Below are 14,059 nucleotides of genomic sequence, written 5' to 3'. Positions count from 1 at the left end.
AGGTAGGACCGTGTACTTCACAGGAGGCACATGATGTCTGGCTGTCTGTCTTTTTGTAATTCACACAGCCATTGATCTGAAGGCCTGGACCCATTCATTCATTAGGGGTCCTGAAATGGAGATGTTTGAATTCTAACGTTCCTTCTTCCTTTGCTAATGTGGCTGTGGTTATGCCTTTAAAAAGAGTCCTTGTTTCTCGCTGGCATGCTTCTGTACAGGGAAGTGTCTTGTCATCTACTATTTGGTTAAACTAGGCACTTAGGTGGTGTCCTTCATTCTGCATCTTTTTAAAAAATATATATTTTATTGATTATTTCACAGAGAGGAAGGGAGAGGGATAGAGAGTTAGAAACATCCATCAGCTGCCTCCTGCACACCCCCCACTGGGGATGTGCCCACAACCACGGCACATGCCCTTGACCAGAATCGAACCTGGGACCCTTCAGTCCGCAGGCCGACGCTCTATCCACTGAGCCAAACCGGTTAGGGCTCATTCTGCATCTCTAATTCCAGGCCCTGGAGTTTGACTCGATGTGTTGACCTGTGGGTCCGCTGATGTGCACTGAATGGGCATTTATTGTTAATGGTGTCGTAGCCATTGTTGTCATTGCCACCCCGCCACATTGTGTATCCGCTGGGCCGTGCTTTCCCTCAGATAACACCTGCACGGAGTCCTGCTCCCTGGGGACTCGGCGCTCGGCTGGGATGTCAGCCACGAAGACAAACTCATTAAAGCCCATGAACCTGCCCACAGCCCACTCCTGCTGATTAGTTTCCTCACAGCCAGGGAGAGGAAGGTGGCGCACCACGGGGGAATCCTGTCCAGAATGTGAAATTAGAGGTCACGGCCAGGGGCGGCCTGGAAATGGCCAGGAGGAGGCCGCCTGGGTCCCGGTGCCTGCTCTGCCGGCTCACCTGTGGCAGGACAGCGGTGCTCTGGCCTGGCTCCAGGTCACCCCTGCCTCCCTTCCTGTGTGTGAAATGTCCCAGGGCAGAGGGAGGGGCAGGTGAGAGCAGGAGCGGGAACAGGGAGGCCGGCGGGGGGAGTGTGGCAGGGACAGCTGGGGGCCCCAGAGCTGCCGAGCCCCTCCTCACTGTGATGCTGGGCAAGACTTCTCGGAGGGTGGTGGGCGCCCCCAGGCAGCGCCCCAGGTGGTGCGTGGCTCCCCAGGGCCAGCCCGGGCTTCAGGCTGAGAGCCAGCACCGAGGCCTCACTCACCCAGGTGGAGGTCAGCGCAGGCCCGGAGCCCTCGCCCTGATCCCCGACCTGCCCCTTTTGGACAGGCACCTGGCCCAGAACCCTTTCATCTGTGACTGTAACCTCAAGTGGCTGGCCGACTTCCTGCGCACCAACCCCATCGAGACGAGCGGGGCCCGCTGCGCCAGCCCCGGGCGCCTGGCCAACAAGCGCATCGGGCAGATCAAGAGCAAGAAGTTCCGGTGCTCAGGTAGCTGCCCGCCCCCCTGTCTGTCTTCAGTTCGCTCGGGGACCGAGACGCTTCCTGGCGGGCTCTCGCAAGGACGTCCCAGGGTGTGGGCCCCAAATTGTGGTCTTGGATCTGAGCGGTGTTCGGCCGCACCCCTGTTCTACTGAAGCCTGGGGAGGGGAGGTCCCGAGGGAGGACCCAGACAAGGACCCAGGTCCTCTCCCCGCAGGCCAGTTCTCTTAGGCCACTTCCAGCCTCCTAAGACCCTCGGAGGCCCGGGACCCTCCCAGTGAGAGAGTGGCCTCCTCCAGGTTCGGAGGCAGCAGAAACAGGCTCGGGTGGGGGACAGGGTGGGTCCGCTTCTGAGCCTGGATTCTGGTCGGAGGCCTGATGCCCCCATCCCCATCTGGTGCCGGTGCACGGGAGAGTTCCCACGGCTTTGGCACTCCCTGGGAGGTTTAATTGGGTGTGGTGCTGTCCCGGCATTGGCCTGGGCAAGGAAGGGCTTCTCCACACAGGGGCTGGGCAGACGGGCCCTGATCTGGGACCCCAGCCTTGTTCCTGGGGTGCGTTCGGCTGGGCAGTGGGCCTGGGGCCTGGGCTTTCTTGCAAGTCCTGGCCGATCCCACTAACATCATGGTGTTTCCCTTTGCAGCCAAAGAGCAGTACTTCATTCCAGGTGGGGAAGCGGGGGAACCAGGGGCCGTCTGGGTGGGACGGTGGCCGTGGGTGGGTGGGCAGGAGGCTGGGGCGGCAGGCTGAGGGGGCTGGGCGAGCCTGCCCCGGGCCCTCAGCCCCGGCCCCTGCCATCTCACTGCAGGCACGGAGGATTACCAGCTGAACAGCGAGTGCAACAGCGACGTGGTCTGTCCCCACAAGTGCCGCTGTGAGGCCGGCGTGGCAGAGTGCTCCAGCCTGAGGCTCACCAAGATCCCTGAGCGCATCCCCCAGTCCACCGCCGAGCTGTGAGGCCCCCAGCCCCCCGCACCCCGCACTCGCCCCCTGCCCCTGCTACCCTCCCTGCGCCTGCTCCAGGCTTCCCTCTGGTTGGGCTCTGTTTGGGGGCCACTGGAGACCCAGCATGACAGCCGCTGGCTTTGCAGGAAACGGCCCCCTGTGGCCCCTTTGCTTCGGACTCACAGCCCTCCTCACTCCTGAAGCTTTTCTGGCATCCAGGGCCGGTCGCCAGCCTGAACCAGGGGTGCCTTCTCGCAAGGATGCTGTGGCCATTTTGGGGGGACATGATTTCATTAGCTGACATTGGGGCTTAAGCTATCCTTTAACTATTTCTTTTCTCTGTCTAAAAATATAAATTGGCGCACATATATAGCTGTCCCAAAAAAGGTATACACACATGGAATCATTATAAAGGCGGTGTTTCTTTTTTTAAAAATATTTTTTATTGATTTTTTACAGAGAGGAAGGGAGAGGGATAGAGAGTTAGAAACATCGATGAGAGAGAAACATCGATTCAGCTGCCTCTTGCACACCCCCTACTGGGGATGTGCCCGCAACCAAGGTACATGCCCTTGAGCGGAATCGAACCTGGGACCCTTGAGTCTGCAGGCCAACGCTCTATCCACTGAGCCAAACCGGTTAGGGCAAGGCGGTGTTTCTTAAAATACATTTTATTTTCAAAATTGAGCCATCAGCTGTTAAAGTGGGTCTGTATTTTTTGGGGATGCCCTGGGTACACGCATGAGCATGGATACGTACACACATGCCATTTATGTGTGTAAATTTTCATAGCACTTTTAATGTTAAAAACATCCCCATGCACAGCTTCCCTCCTCCCAGCTCCCGCACTCGGCCCGGCCTTCCTTTGAAATAGGGTCCGTTTGCCTTGCCGGGTAAATTCTCCTGGGGGTCCCCTTTGTCCGAAAGATACTTCCACGTCTGTCATTGACGGGCGTGTAAGTGCCCTTGATTGCCTCTTACAGGCGATTAAACAACAATGAGATCTCCATCCTGGAGGCCACCGGCATGTTTAAAAAGCTCACGCATCTGAAGAAAATGTGAGTTGCCCGTTGGCGGGAAGGGTGCAGTCAGGACGCTGGCCTGGGATGGAGCAGGAAGGTTCTGGGGGTCGGGGAGCTCCCACGGTGTAGGGGGTCAGGGCTCCTGCGCACAGGGATTGGGTGTAGGAAGGGGGTCGGGGTCCTGAGCTCCGTCATCCCCCCGCCACCTCCCCTCCCAGCAATCTGAGCAACAACAAGGTGTCCGAAATCGAAGACGGGGCCTTCGAGGGCGCTGCCTCCGTGAGCGAGCTGCACCTGACCGCCAACCAGCTGGAGTCCATCCGGAGCGGCATGTTCCGCGGCCTGGACGGCTTGAGGACGCTGTGAGTGTGTGGGCCGGGAGCGGGGTGATGGCGGGACGTCGGTAGGCAGAAGCCAGAGTGTGGGTGTCTGCGTTAAAGGGAAAGGAAAGGAGGGTGGGAGGCCCCCTCTCCCTGGCCCCAGTTCGCAGGAGGAGGGACTGCAGTGGGCCCAGTGATCGATGGTGGTGCTGTGGCGAGGCCTGTTCCTTGTTCCCTGGGCTGTGGGGCCGGAGCCTGGAGAAGGGGTGGAGGGAGGCGGGCCTCCTGGAGGTCCCTCTCCTTGGCCTGTGGTCAGCTGCAGGCGCCCAGCACAGCACGTGTGTTCCATTCGGGAGCGCCGGCTCGCCTGCAGCAGGGGCGGCTGGGTGGCCCCCTGGCGGGACACGGCAGAGGAGACTCCGTGGGTGTGGGTGGGCGAGCAGTGATGGGGATTCTGGGGTCCCATGAGCCCGGAGCCCACCAGAGCTAACCAGACATCAGACCCAGTACAATCCTGGGGTCGCCTGCCCCTCCTCTCACGGTGCGGTGGGCCACCCTGCCCGGCAGCACCGGCTCCTCGGTGGTCATGCGGACCCTTAGCGTGTCCAGGAGGCAGTGCCGTCCAGGCGGACTTGCCGCAGTGACGGAAACGCCCCACGTCTGCGCTGCCCGACACCATCGCCCCCAGCGGCTGTGGAGTACCTGACATGTGGCCAGTGCTACTGAGGCACTGCATTTTGAATTTCATTCCCTGTTATTTTGAATTCTATTTCCTGTGTATGTAGATGTATATTTTTTCTATCGATTTCAGAGAGGAAGGGAGAGGGAGAGAGAGAGATAGAAACATCAGTGATGAGAGATAATCATTGATCGGCTGCCTCCTGCACGCCCCCTACTGGGGATCAAGCCCGCAACCCTTGGCTGGAATTAAACCCGGGACCTCAGTCCCAGGCCGACGCTCTAGCCACTGAGCCAAACCAGCCAGGGCGAATTTCATTTCCTTTTAATTGATTTAAATCTAAATAGCAACCTGTGGCGAGTAGCGACGGTGTTGGGCAGCACGGGTCTAGACGCCCTGCCTGGCGTTCGAGCGGCCCTGCAGCAGGCTCTGGCTTTGTTCCTGAGCGCGCGTGGAGGTTGAGTAAGGTCCGTGGATGTAGGAAGGGGCTCTCTGGGGATTTTTTTTCTATTTTACAGAAAGTGGATTTTATTATTTGCTGTGTGTTGCAGTTTGCTTTTTCCCTTGCGAACGGGCTGTCTACCTTGTATTTGTTGAGTGAGGGTGCCGAGCAGTCCCCGGGGTTCTGTCTGAGGAGGACTTGGGTGGGAACAGAGGCGAGGGGAGGGCTGGCGAGGGACAGAGCAGAAACGCCGTAGCCCCTCCACCCTGCAGGAACTGTATGTGTGTGTATACCTGCATACACACACACACACACACACACACACACACACACACACCCCTACGTGCATGCTTACATACAGACTTCTTCATGGACCCTAGAACACATTTTCTTTTGTAACCTGCTTTTTCCTGAAACACAACATGAGCACCTTTACAAATCATTAAAATGTCTTTTACAGCATCGCTGTGAGTGGTATTGGAAATTTAGACTCTTTCTAATGTTTAAGTGATACGCAGTGTTATGATTAATGTATGTGTCGTGCAATGCTGTGCCCACGGAGGATCACTCCCTTATGAGACATTCCCGGACGCAGGCTTGCTGTGGGGAAGCACACGGTGCCCTTCCAGGGCGGCCCCAAGTCGTTCCGCGCCGACCGGACCGGCGTGAAAGTGCCCATCCGCCCACTCCCCTGCATCCGCCCGCACCCCTGCATCCGCCGGCACCCCTGCATCCGCCCGCACCCCTGCATCCGCCCGCACCCCTGCATCCGCCCGCACCCCTGCATCCGCCCGCACCCCTGCATCCGCCCGCACCCCTGCATCCGCCCGCACCCCTGCATCCGCCCGCACCCCTGCATCCGCCCGCTCCCCTGCATCCGCCCGCACCCCTGCATCCGTCCGCACCCCTGCATCCGCCCGCACCCCTGCATCGCCTGACCCTGGGCAGCATCACTTATCATTATTATTATTATTATTATTATGTTTTTATTTTGTAGTTTGGCAGGCAAAGATGTACTATTGCTTAAATGTCTTTGATTACTATTACGTTTGAACATGGTCTGTGACTGCTCACAAACCATTTTCATTTCTTTCGGGAATTGCCTATTCTGCGTCAGGCTTGGGTTTCATTTTTGGTTGGGGAGGAGAACTGAGCCAGGTGTATCTGCACAGAGACTCGCAGCTATAAAGGAGGAGGAAGGTCATTCTAGATGGACATCCTAGCCAGGGACGGCAGGGCGATGCGGGCCGGGCAGCAGGTCTGCAGGACCAACCGGGGCCAGCGGGGCGGGGGGGGAGTGGCAGGTGCTGGTGTGGGGCTGGGTGGACAGGCTCCAGAGGTCTGTGGGCACGCTAACGCGCAAAGCATTAACATAACTATTTAACATAACTCTGTGGGCAGTTTGGAGGCCACTGAGGGCTTTGGCTGAAGAGGACATGACTGGGGTGAGGTTTGAGGAAAGTCTGGTGTTGAGGTGGAGCATGGCCTGGAAGCGGGGAGGCACCGGGCACCCGGGGAGTGAAGGAGAGGGCCGCGGTGAGGCCGTGCGGGCCGGAGGCAGAGGAGGGCACTGCTGAGGCAGAGGGTCTGGAGGGGGCGCAGGTGCTGGGGCTCAGTGCCTCCCGAGGCGAATCTGTGAACGCGCCGGTGGTGGCCAATGCACCCCTCGGGCACATGGCCCCAGGGCACAGCGTGGGCTCTCCCCACCCGCCCCAGGATGCTGAGGAACAACCGCATCAGCTGCATCCACAACGACAGCTTCACGGGCCTGCGCAACGTCCGCCTCCTCTCGCTTTACGACAACCAGATCGCCACCATCTCCCCCGGCGCCTTCGACACCCTGCAGGCCCTCTCCACGCTGTGAGTCCAGCCCTCGGCTCACGCAGCCCTCTCGGCCTGGGCTCTGGTGTCAGCCTCTGCACCTGGGCGCCCGCCCACCCGCCATCCCGGGGCACGTCTCCCTGTTGTTACTTTAAAGGACAAACGCGGGGGATGTGTGGTCCCCGTGGTTTGCTGAGACCTGGGGCTCACCAGGCTGGGATGCTGCCCTGGGCGAGTGGGTGGCTGTCGGCTGGGGGAGTGTGGGTGGCTGTGAACAGTGCGTGGCGGGCAGGAGAGGGCTCTGCTGGGACAGCCGAGGCGGGCGGGTGTCTGCGCGGTCACACAAGCTGTCTCTTCCAGAAACCTCCTGGCCAATCCTTTCAACTGCAACTGCCAGCTGGCCTGGCTGGGCGACTGGCTGCGGAGGAGGAAGATCGTGACCGGGAACCCGAGGTGCCAGAACCCAGACTTCCTGCGGCAGATTCCCCTGCAGGACGTGGCCTTCCCTGACTTCAGGTGTGAGGAAGGTAACTCGGACGCCCCCCCCCCCCTCCATGGGAGGCAGGAGAGAGGGAGAGCTGGGCCAGGCCAGAGGGAGGGGAGTGTCGGGCAGCACCCTGTGACAGGCCTTTGAGAGGAGAGGTTGGTGGAGGGAGGCTCTGTTGCTGGGGAGGAGCAAGGAGCAGGGAGGCAGCTCTTAGTGCTGTACCCACCCTAACCCTGCCTGGTGGTGTTTTTATGTGATATAAGAGCAATCATATGCTTATTGTTTTAAAAATGGGAAAATCTACACTAATAAAAGAGAAAGATGCAAATTGACCGTACCTTCGTGACGCCCACCAGCCAATCAGGAGTGAGTATGCAAATTAACCCAACAAAGATGATGGGTTAATTTGCATATGCAGGTGCCAATCGGCCAGGGGTGGGACGCAGGTGTTCCGCACTGCCCCAGCCGCTGGGGGCCTCTGGGCAGCATGGGAAGGCGGAAAGGCGGCTCCGGGCTGGAGCGAAGGCGGTGCCGGCCGCCAGGGGAAGGAAGGCCCATTCTTGCACAAATCTTCGTGCATCGGGCCTCTAGTATGGATAATAAAAAAGAAAGTATGGATAATAAAAAAGACCCATTATCTGTCTTTCAGAAAAAGTCCCACTTAATGTTAGTGGATGTTCTTGATATAAGTACATTTAACCCAGAGGCCTGCCTCCTGGCTGCTCCAGTGCTGCAGGCTTACGGGTTCACTCTGTCCCACATATGCCATGGGTATGTAAGAGCCCACCTTGCTCCTAACCGGTCTCCAGACCTGAGCAAGTTCATTAACCTCTCCAGCTCTCAGTCAAGGAGAAATCCACCCGTTCCACAGATCTATTGGGAGGGCTCCTGTGTGCCAGGCCCTGCTCTGGGTACTCAGCTCCTTCAGTGAACAAAGAAGAGACACATCTCTGTCCTCATACAGCCGAGGGGTGAGAGTGGCACTCCTCACTGCACTGCAAAGGAGACTGTGTTCCATAGTGTCTGGCACATAGTAGGTGCTCAAGAAAACGTGTGGCCGCCATCCTCTTCTCTGCTGTGCCCAGGGCCGCCTTGGGTCCGAGGCAGAAGAGATCCATCCAAGACCTGTATTAACCTCCAAACAGGTCCAAAGGGCTTTGTCCCTGGTGGGGGCGGGGCACAGCCAAGAGGAGACTTTACAGAGCCTGAGGAAGAGTCAGAGAGGGGCTTCTGTTCTGAGGCTCCCCACAGAGGGCCCTGGATGCAGGAGGCACTAAGAAGGCCTGCCCCTCACTGACCTGGCTTCTTCCCCAGGCCAGGAGGAGGGGGGCTGCCTGCCCCGCCCCCAGTGCCCCCAGGAATGCGCCTGCCTGGACACCGTGGTCCGATGCAGCAACAAGCACCTCCAGGGCCTGCCCAAGGGCATCCCCAAGAACGTCACAGAGCTGTGAGTAGCCCGCGGCTGCTGCTGGGGAAGGTGGAGGGAAGGTGGCAGCTGACCAGCAGCCTGGAGGTCGGGCCTTGCAGCAGACACTGGGGCCCAGAAGCCTCTGAGCTCCGCTTTGACCCCCCTCTGCAGTCCCCTGAAGGCGTGAGCCACCTGTGGCAAGCGCTTCATTCCTTTAAATTACGCTCTGCCTTTAAAGGAAGAAATAACATTACTTTTTTTCGCTTTACATCATCTCATGAGCAGTCTGCTCTGCAATGAAAACTTTCACAAAAGTAAAAGGACTTTTACTGGCTGCGTAGTATCCCATCACATGACTCTGTGATGAACTGGATAACAAATCCTCCTTTGCTGGATGTTTAAATTGTTTCCGGTTTTCTACTAACGTGAATAACGCCGAGGTGAATGTCAGTGAAAAGGCTAGCCGAGAACGGTGCCTCGTTAGGGCTCTTGCTCCTTTGATGGCCTTCCCGAAAAGCTGTCTCCTTTCTACTCCCGCTAGCCATGTGGGCAACGGTCCGCCGGCCCTCCTGTCAGCACTGGGTGTGGGGTGTACGTCAGGTCTGGTGTCTGAACTCATGTGGGCGAGGATGTGAATGGCAGGCAGAGGGTGGAGAGCCCGGCTTCTTCAACCGGCACTTCCCAGGGGAAGGCTCTGGTCAACCCCCGGCTCTACTTGTCCCCTGGGACTGGTCCCTCCGGGCCTCCGTAGCCGAGCTTTTCCCCATGGGGAGAGCATGAAATTTTCATTTTATTCTTCCATTACCAACAAGGCTGGCTATTTCTTCACACACACACACACACACACACACACACACACACACACATCAACCACTGTAGTCCTTGTCCAGAGACTCGCCCACCTCATCTCCTGCCCAGTTTTCTGTCGCAGTCGTCAGAACCCCAGTTTTCTCCTTGGTGCCTCATAGCCACTCTGAGGATGCTGGGAAAGCCACTTGACTTTCCTCAGTCTCAGTTTCCCAGCTGTACAATGGGGCTACTTGGTGTATTGAGGGGCTGCCGAGCAGATCCAATGAGATGGGGGGTTGGTCACTTGGTGTGACAACAGAGTGACAGGTCAGGGCGAGGACAGCACTGATGTTGCTACTCCGGAAGCTGGAGCCATCCGGAGGGCTGCAGTGGGTGAGGGTCCTGTGCAGGGGGCCCAGCTGGGGCGTCAGCAGCCGGCCCTTGGGTCACTGCTTAGCCAGGATGGCTGGTGGCAGTGATGGTGGGGGAAGGAGGGCAGGTTTGAAGCTTCTTGAATCCCCAGCTCTACCCTTTGGGGAAGTTTTAGGAGAATTTTTGGTGGGCTTGGCTTTATGGACGATGACTTGAGTGGCAATGTACAGAGTGGGCCCCAGAAGGTTGGCAGGACAGAAGGCAGCTTCCCAGGAGCCCGGGAATGAACACCGGCCGTGCCCACAGATGGGGAGGAGGCTGAGAGGGCGAGACGGGGGAGCGGGAAGGGAGCCAAAGGAGGCTTCATGTCTCAGTGGCTTTTACCAAGTGTTTTGGGTGGCACCTGCCCAAACTGCCCAAAAGATGTCTGTATTTTCTCCTCCAGTTAGCGATCCCGGGTCCTTGTGGTCTATAAGTAGGAGAGAAAGCGAGCGAGGAGGCCCTGGCTGCAGGGAAAGGTCCTCCCAGCATGGGGCAGGCGGAGATGGCGCACTAACTGTTGTGTCTTCTCCTGTAGCTACTTGGACGGGAACCAGTTCACGCTGGTTCCGGGACAGCTGTCCACCTACAAGTACCTGCAGCTTGTGTGAGTACCCGGGCGGCTTGAGGCCCCCAGACCTGCCTCAGAGGACAGGAGGGCCATCGGCATCTGACCCTGTGGCTCCAGCTTTACTGGAATTCCCTACAGACCCCACTTGTGGCTGATTCCCGTTTTTGTTTTTGTTTTTGTGGTTTTTTAATTTTTTTTTTATTTTCACCCCTTCCTTCTGGGACACCTGTGCATAGAGCCGTTCTGCCACCTAGTGGTCATGCTTTGGAATTGCATTGTTCCACACCATCTCCCCAAACAGCCTTCTAGGCTGGTAATTATTGTTAATGCTGGTCAGCTTTGCAAAGGTAGGAGGCAGGCAGAAGTAGAGGGTTGTGGGAAATTTCTCAGTCCAACCTAAGCCCCCAAACCAAATATGAAATATGGGAGCTACAAATAAGTATCTGTCACTAAATTTTTCTTTAGACCAACATCTGTTTTTCTGTTTTGACCTCATGAAAAAATACAAGATAAATCTCAGGCCCTAGCTGGTTTGGCTCAGTGGATAGAGCGTTGACCTGTGGACTGAAGGGTCCCGGGTTCGATTCCAATCAAGAGCATGTAACTCGGTTGCAGGCTCCTCTCAGGCCTGGGCCCTGATCAGGGCGCGTGGAGGAGGCAACCAATCAGTGTGTTTCTCTCACATCGCTATTTCTCTGTCTTTCCCTCTCTCTTCTATTCTCTCTAAAAATCAGTGTGAAAATATCCTCAGGTGAGGATTAAAAAAAAAACAACAAAACCCAAAAAATAAAATAAACCTCAGAATAAATTAGCTCCTCTTAGCCTTCCATCCTAATTAGCACTGCCCTTCAGTTGCCTTTATCTGCTCATTGGCCAGATTCTACCAAAAAAGAAGTCCCTAGAACGCTCCACCTCAGTGTGGCTTGGAGCAGCGCTATGCCAAGTGTGGCCTGTGGGCCGGTAGCAGCCCAAGCAGTGTTTGCACTAGGTCCTCACTCGATTAGGAACTTGCACCGGAATGTGAACCCACATTTTGCTTCCTTCGTTGAGGAAGTCTCGCTGTGAAGAAAATGTTAGCTACAGTTAGTCGTGTTTAGTGTCCTAGGAGATCACATTTTGGCACAAGTTCCTTGTATGGAATATTCGGGTCAAGGACTGATTACTTAGAGTAGCACTGGCTTTCATATTTAAAAAAAAAAAATATATATATATATATATATATTTTTTTTTTTCATTGACTTCAGAGAGGAAGGGAGAGGGAGAGAGAGGGAGAAACATTAATGATGAGAATCATTTGATCGGCTGCCTCCTCCACGCCCCACACTGGGAATTGACCCTGCAACCCAGGCATGTGCCCTGATCAGGAATTGAACTGTGACGTGACCTCCTGGTTCATAGGTCGATGCTCAACCACTGAGCCACGCTGGCTGGGTGACTTACAGAATTTTGACTGTTTATCTGTCTTGGCTCACATTGTAGTCAAATGTGTTTTGACTGTTCCAATGTGTGTGTGGGAGGGTGAGGGGGGAGTAGGGAGGTGGGTGGGTGATTTGGTGGCTGGTGACAGAGGGCCCAAGAGAGAGACAGCCTTTCTTGGTCTGATGTGAGGCGGCGCCACCAGGGGCTCAGATGCACTTGAGAAGGCGAGGAGGGAAGGAGGACTAATGTCGGGGCAGTTCTTACGATGAAACCATCTGCCGGGGGCTCTCGTCTTTTCCAGGGACCTGAGTAACAACAAGATCAGCTCCTTAAGCAACTCCTCCTTCACCAACATGAGCCAGCTGACCACTCTGTGAGTCCCAGCGGGGGAGTGGTGGGAGGGCTTTCCCCAGCCCCGGTCACTCACACGTATCACAGGCAGACTCCTCACCTGCCGGGGAGTGTGTCAGGGCCTGCCAGCCGAAAACACTCTTAAAAACTATTTTTTTGTGTGTGAAATACAGCATATATATGTGTGTGTGTGTGTGTGTGTGTGTGTGTGTGTGTGTGTATGAAAAAATGTAAGCATACAGTTTAACAAATGATCGTAAAGCTAGCACGCATGTGTAAATACCTAAGGCAAAAAATTAGAACACAGCTGCACCCCATGAGCCATCCTGTTGTTACCCCTCCCTTCTCCACTCAGGGCGGCCTTCACCCTGACTTGTATGACGATCACTTCTTTGGTCCTTATGGTGTTGCCATCTAGAAATTCATTTCTACACAATGAACTTCAATTTTGCCCACGTTTAACCTTATATAAATTGCCGTGTACAGAATATATACTTTTACTTAGCACGATGTTTGTGAGACCCGCTCGTGTTGTGTGAAGCTGTGGGCTGTTCACTTTCACGGCTGTATGGTATTCCTCGTAGGAAAATGCCGTACTTCCCTTACCCATCCTCCTGCCCATGGATATGTGGGTTGTTTCCAGTTTGTGCTACTGTGAACACTGACCCTCGGAACACGTGTGTGCCCATAATATAATGATTGTTTTAATTCTATTCCAAGAAAGCATTAGCAAGCATCCCTTATATTTACCTGGAGCTTAAGAGTGTATCTCAGTTTGCAGATAGCGAGCCCAAACTTCCGAGCTTTCCCTTCGGTTCTCCTGCGGCCACACAGTAGGGCCAGGACGGGGCCCCGAGCCAGCCAGGCCGTAGGAGCGGAATAGGGGACCGAGGCCTCGACGGGCAGGTTCCCCCACCGCACTCATCTGCCCCAGGGTCTGCTTACCGGCCAGCGGGTCCCCTTTTCAGAGTCTTCCTGAGCCTGTGTGTGAGCTGCCATGGGCTAGGGCAGCGGTTGCCAACCTTTCGGACCTCACGGACCACCGGTTGGCGGCCGCTGGTCTAGGGTTCTCCACCAGGGCCGACTCTGCCCTCAGGGGACATTTGTCAATGTCTGAAACATTTCGATGGTCACGGCGGGAGGAAGGCGGGGGGTCTGGGGGGCTCCTGACATCTCGTGGGCAGAGGCCAGGGGTGCATCCCACAAGGCACAGGACAGGCCCCAAACCAAGAACCGTCCACAGTGCTGAGGCTGAGACGGGCTGGTCCAAGGGGCCTGGCTGCTGCAGGGAAACAGCCCTCTCCTGGGATGGGAGCGGCTCCTGCCTCTTACTGTTTAAAAACAGCTTTACTGAGGTACAGTTAATACACAGAAACCCGCACATACTTCGTTGTATCATTTGACGCATTTTGCCTTACGCTCACACCCATGGAGCCGCCACCACAATCAAGATAGTGACCAGAAGTCTCCTCCGTGGCCCCTGATAATCCTCCCACCCGCCCAGCCCCGCAGCCCAGGCAAACACCAATTCTTTTTCCTTCCTCCCTCCCTCCCTCCCCCCAGGATCCTCAGCTACAACGCCCTCCAGTGCATCCCTCCGCTGGCCTTCCAGGGGCTGCGCTCCCTGCGTCTGCTGTAAGTCTCCCACTTAATTCCTCCAGGAAAATCTCCCCACGGAGGGCCCCCCCCCCCGCCGCCCACCCAGTGGGGAGCCATGCCCCAAGGTCTGGGGCCCCAGCAGGGCCAACCGTGTCCAAAGGTGGGAGGCCAGTCCACTCTCATGAAGCCCTGAAGGAGCCCGAGGAATGAAGGGGAAACTAGCTGAGAAATGGGGCTGCTGTCCGCCCCAAGTTGTGTTTGCAGTGTGTGTGTGTGTGTGTTTGGGGGCGGGGGGCATCCAAGATAAGGCAGCCTCTTATTTGAAAGCGTCTCCTGTTCCGATGGAGAGTGTTGCA

The 14,059-nt window shown here is 56.4% G+C and overlaps 1 protein-coding gene across 1 annotated transcript in view; it reads left to right on the top strand.

Annotated features, from left to right (window-relative positions):
* The window catches only part of SLIT1 (slit guidance ligand 1), a 151,414-nt gene that overhangs the window by 112,266 nt on the left and 25,089 nt on the right, over positions 1-14,059 (top strand). Inside the window, exons 14-24 of the mRNA XM_008144125.3 lie at positions 1,285-1,448; positions 2,083-2,106; positions 2,248-2,392; positions 3,368-3,442; positions 3,625-3,768; positions 6,564-6,707; positions 7,029-7,195; positions 8,470-8,602; positions 10,302-10,370; positions 12,055-12,126; positions 13,668-13,739. Of these exons, the coding sequence (XP_008142347.2) occupies positions 1,285-1,448; positions 2,083-2,106; positions 2,248-2,392; positions 3,368-3,442; positions 3,625-3,768; positions 6,564-6,707; positions 7,029-7,195; positions 8,470-8,602; positions 10,302-10,370; positions 12,055-12,126; positions 13,668-13,739 (1,209 nt within the window). The remainder of the gene's footprint in view (positions 1-1,284; positions 1,449-2,082; positions 2,107-2,247; positions 2,393-3,367; positions 3,443-3,624; positions 3,769-6,563; positions 6,708-7,028; positions 7,196-8,469; positions 8,603-10,301; positions 10,371-12,054; positions 12,127-13,667; positions 13,740-14,059) is intronic.

This window comes from Eptesicus fuscus, chromosome 17 (assembly GCF_027574615.1).
Source record: "Eptesicus fuscus isolate TK198812 chromosome 17, DD_ASM_mEF_20220401, whole genome shotgun sequence".
Classification (NCBI taxonomy): domain Eukaryota; kingdom Metazoa; phylum Chordata; class Mammalia; order Chiroptera; family Vespertilionidae; genus Eptesicus; species Eptesicus fuscus.
Note: the sequence above shows the minus strand (reverse complement) of the source record. Positions and strands in the feature narration are given on the sequence as shown.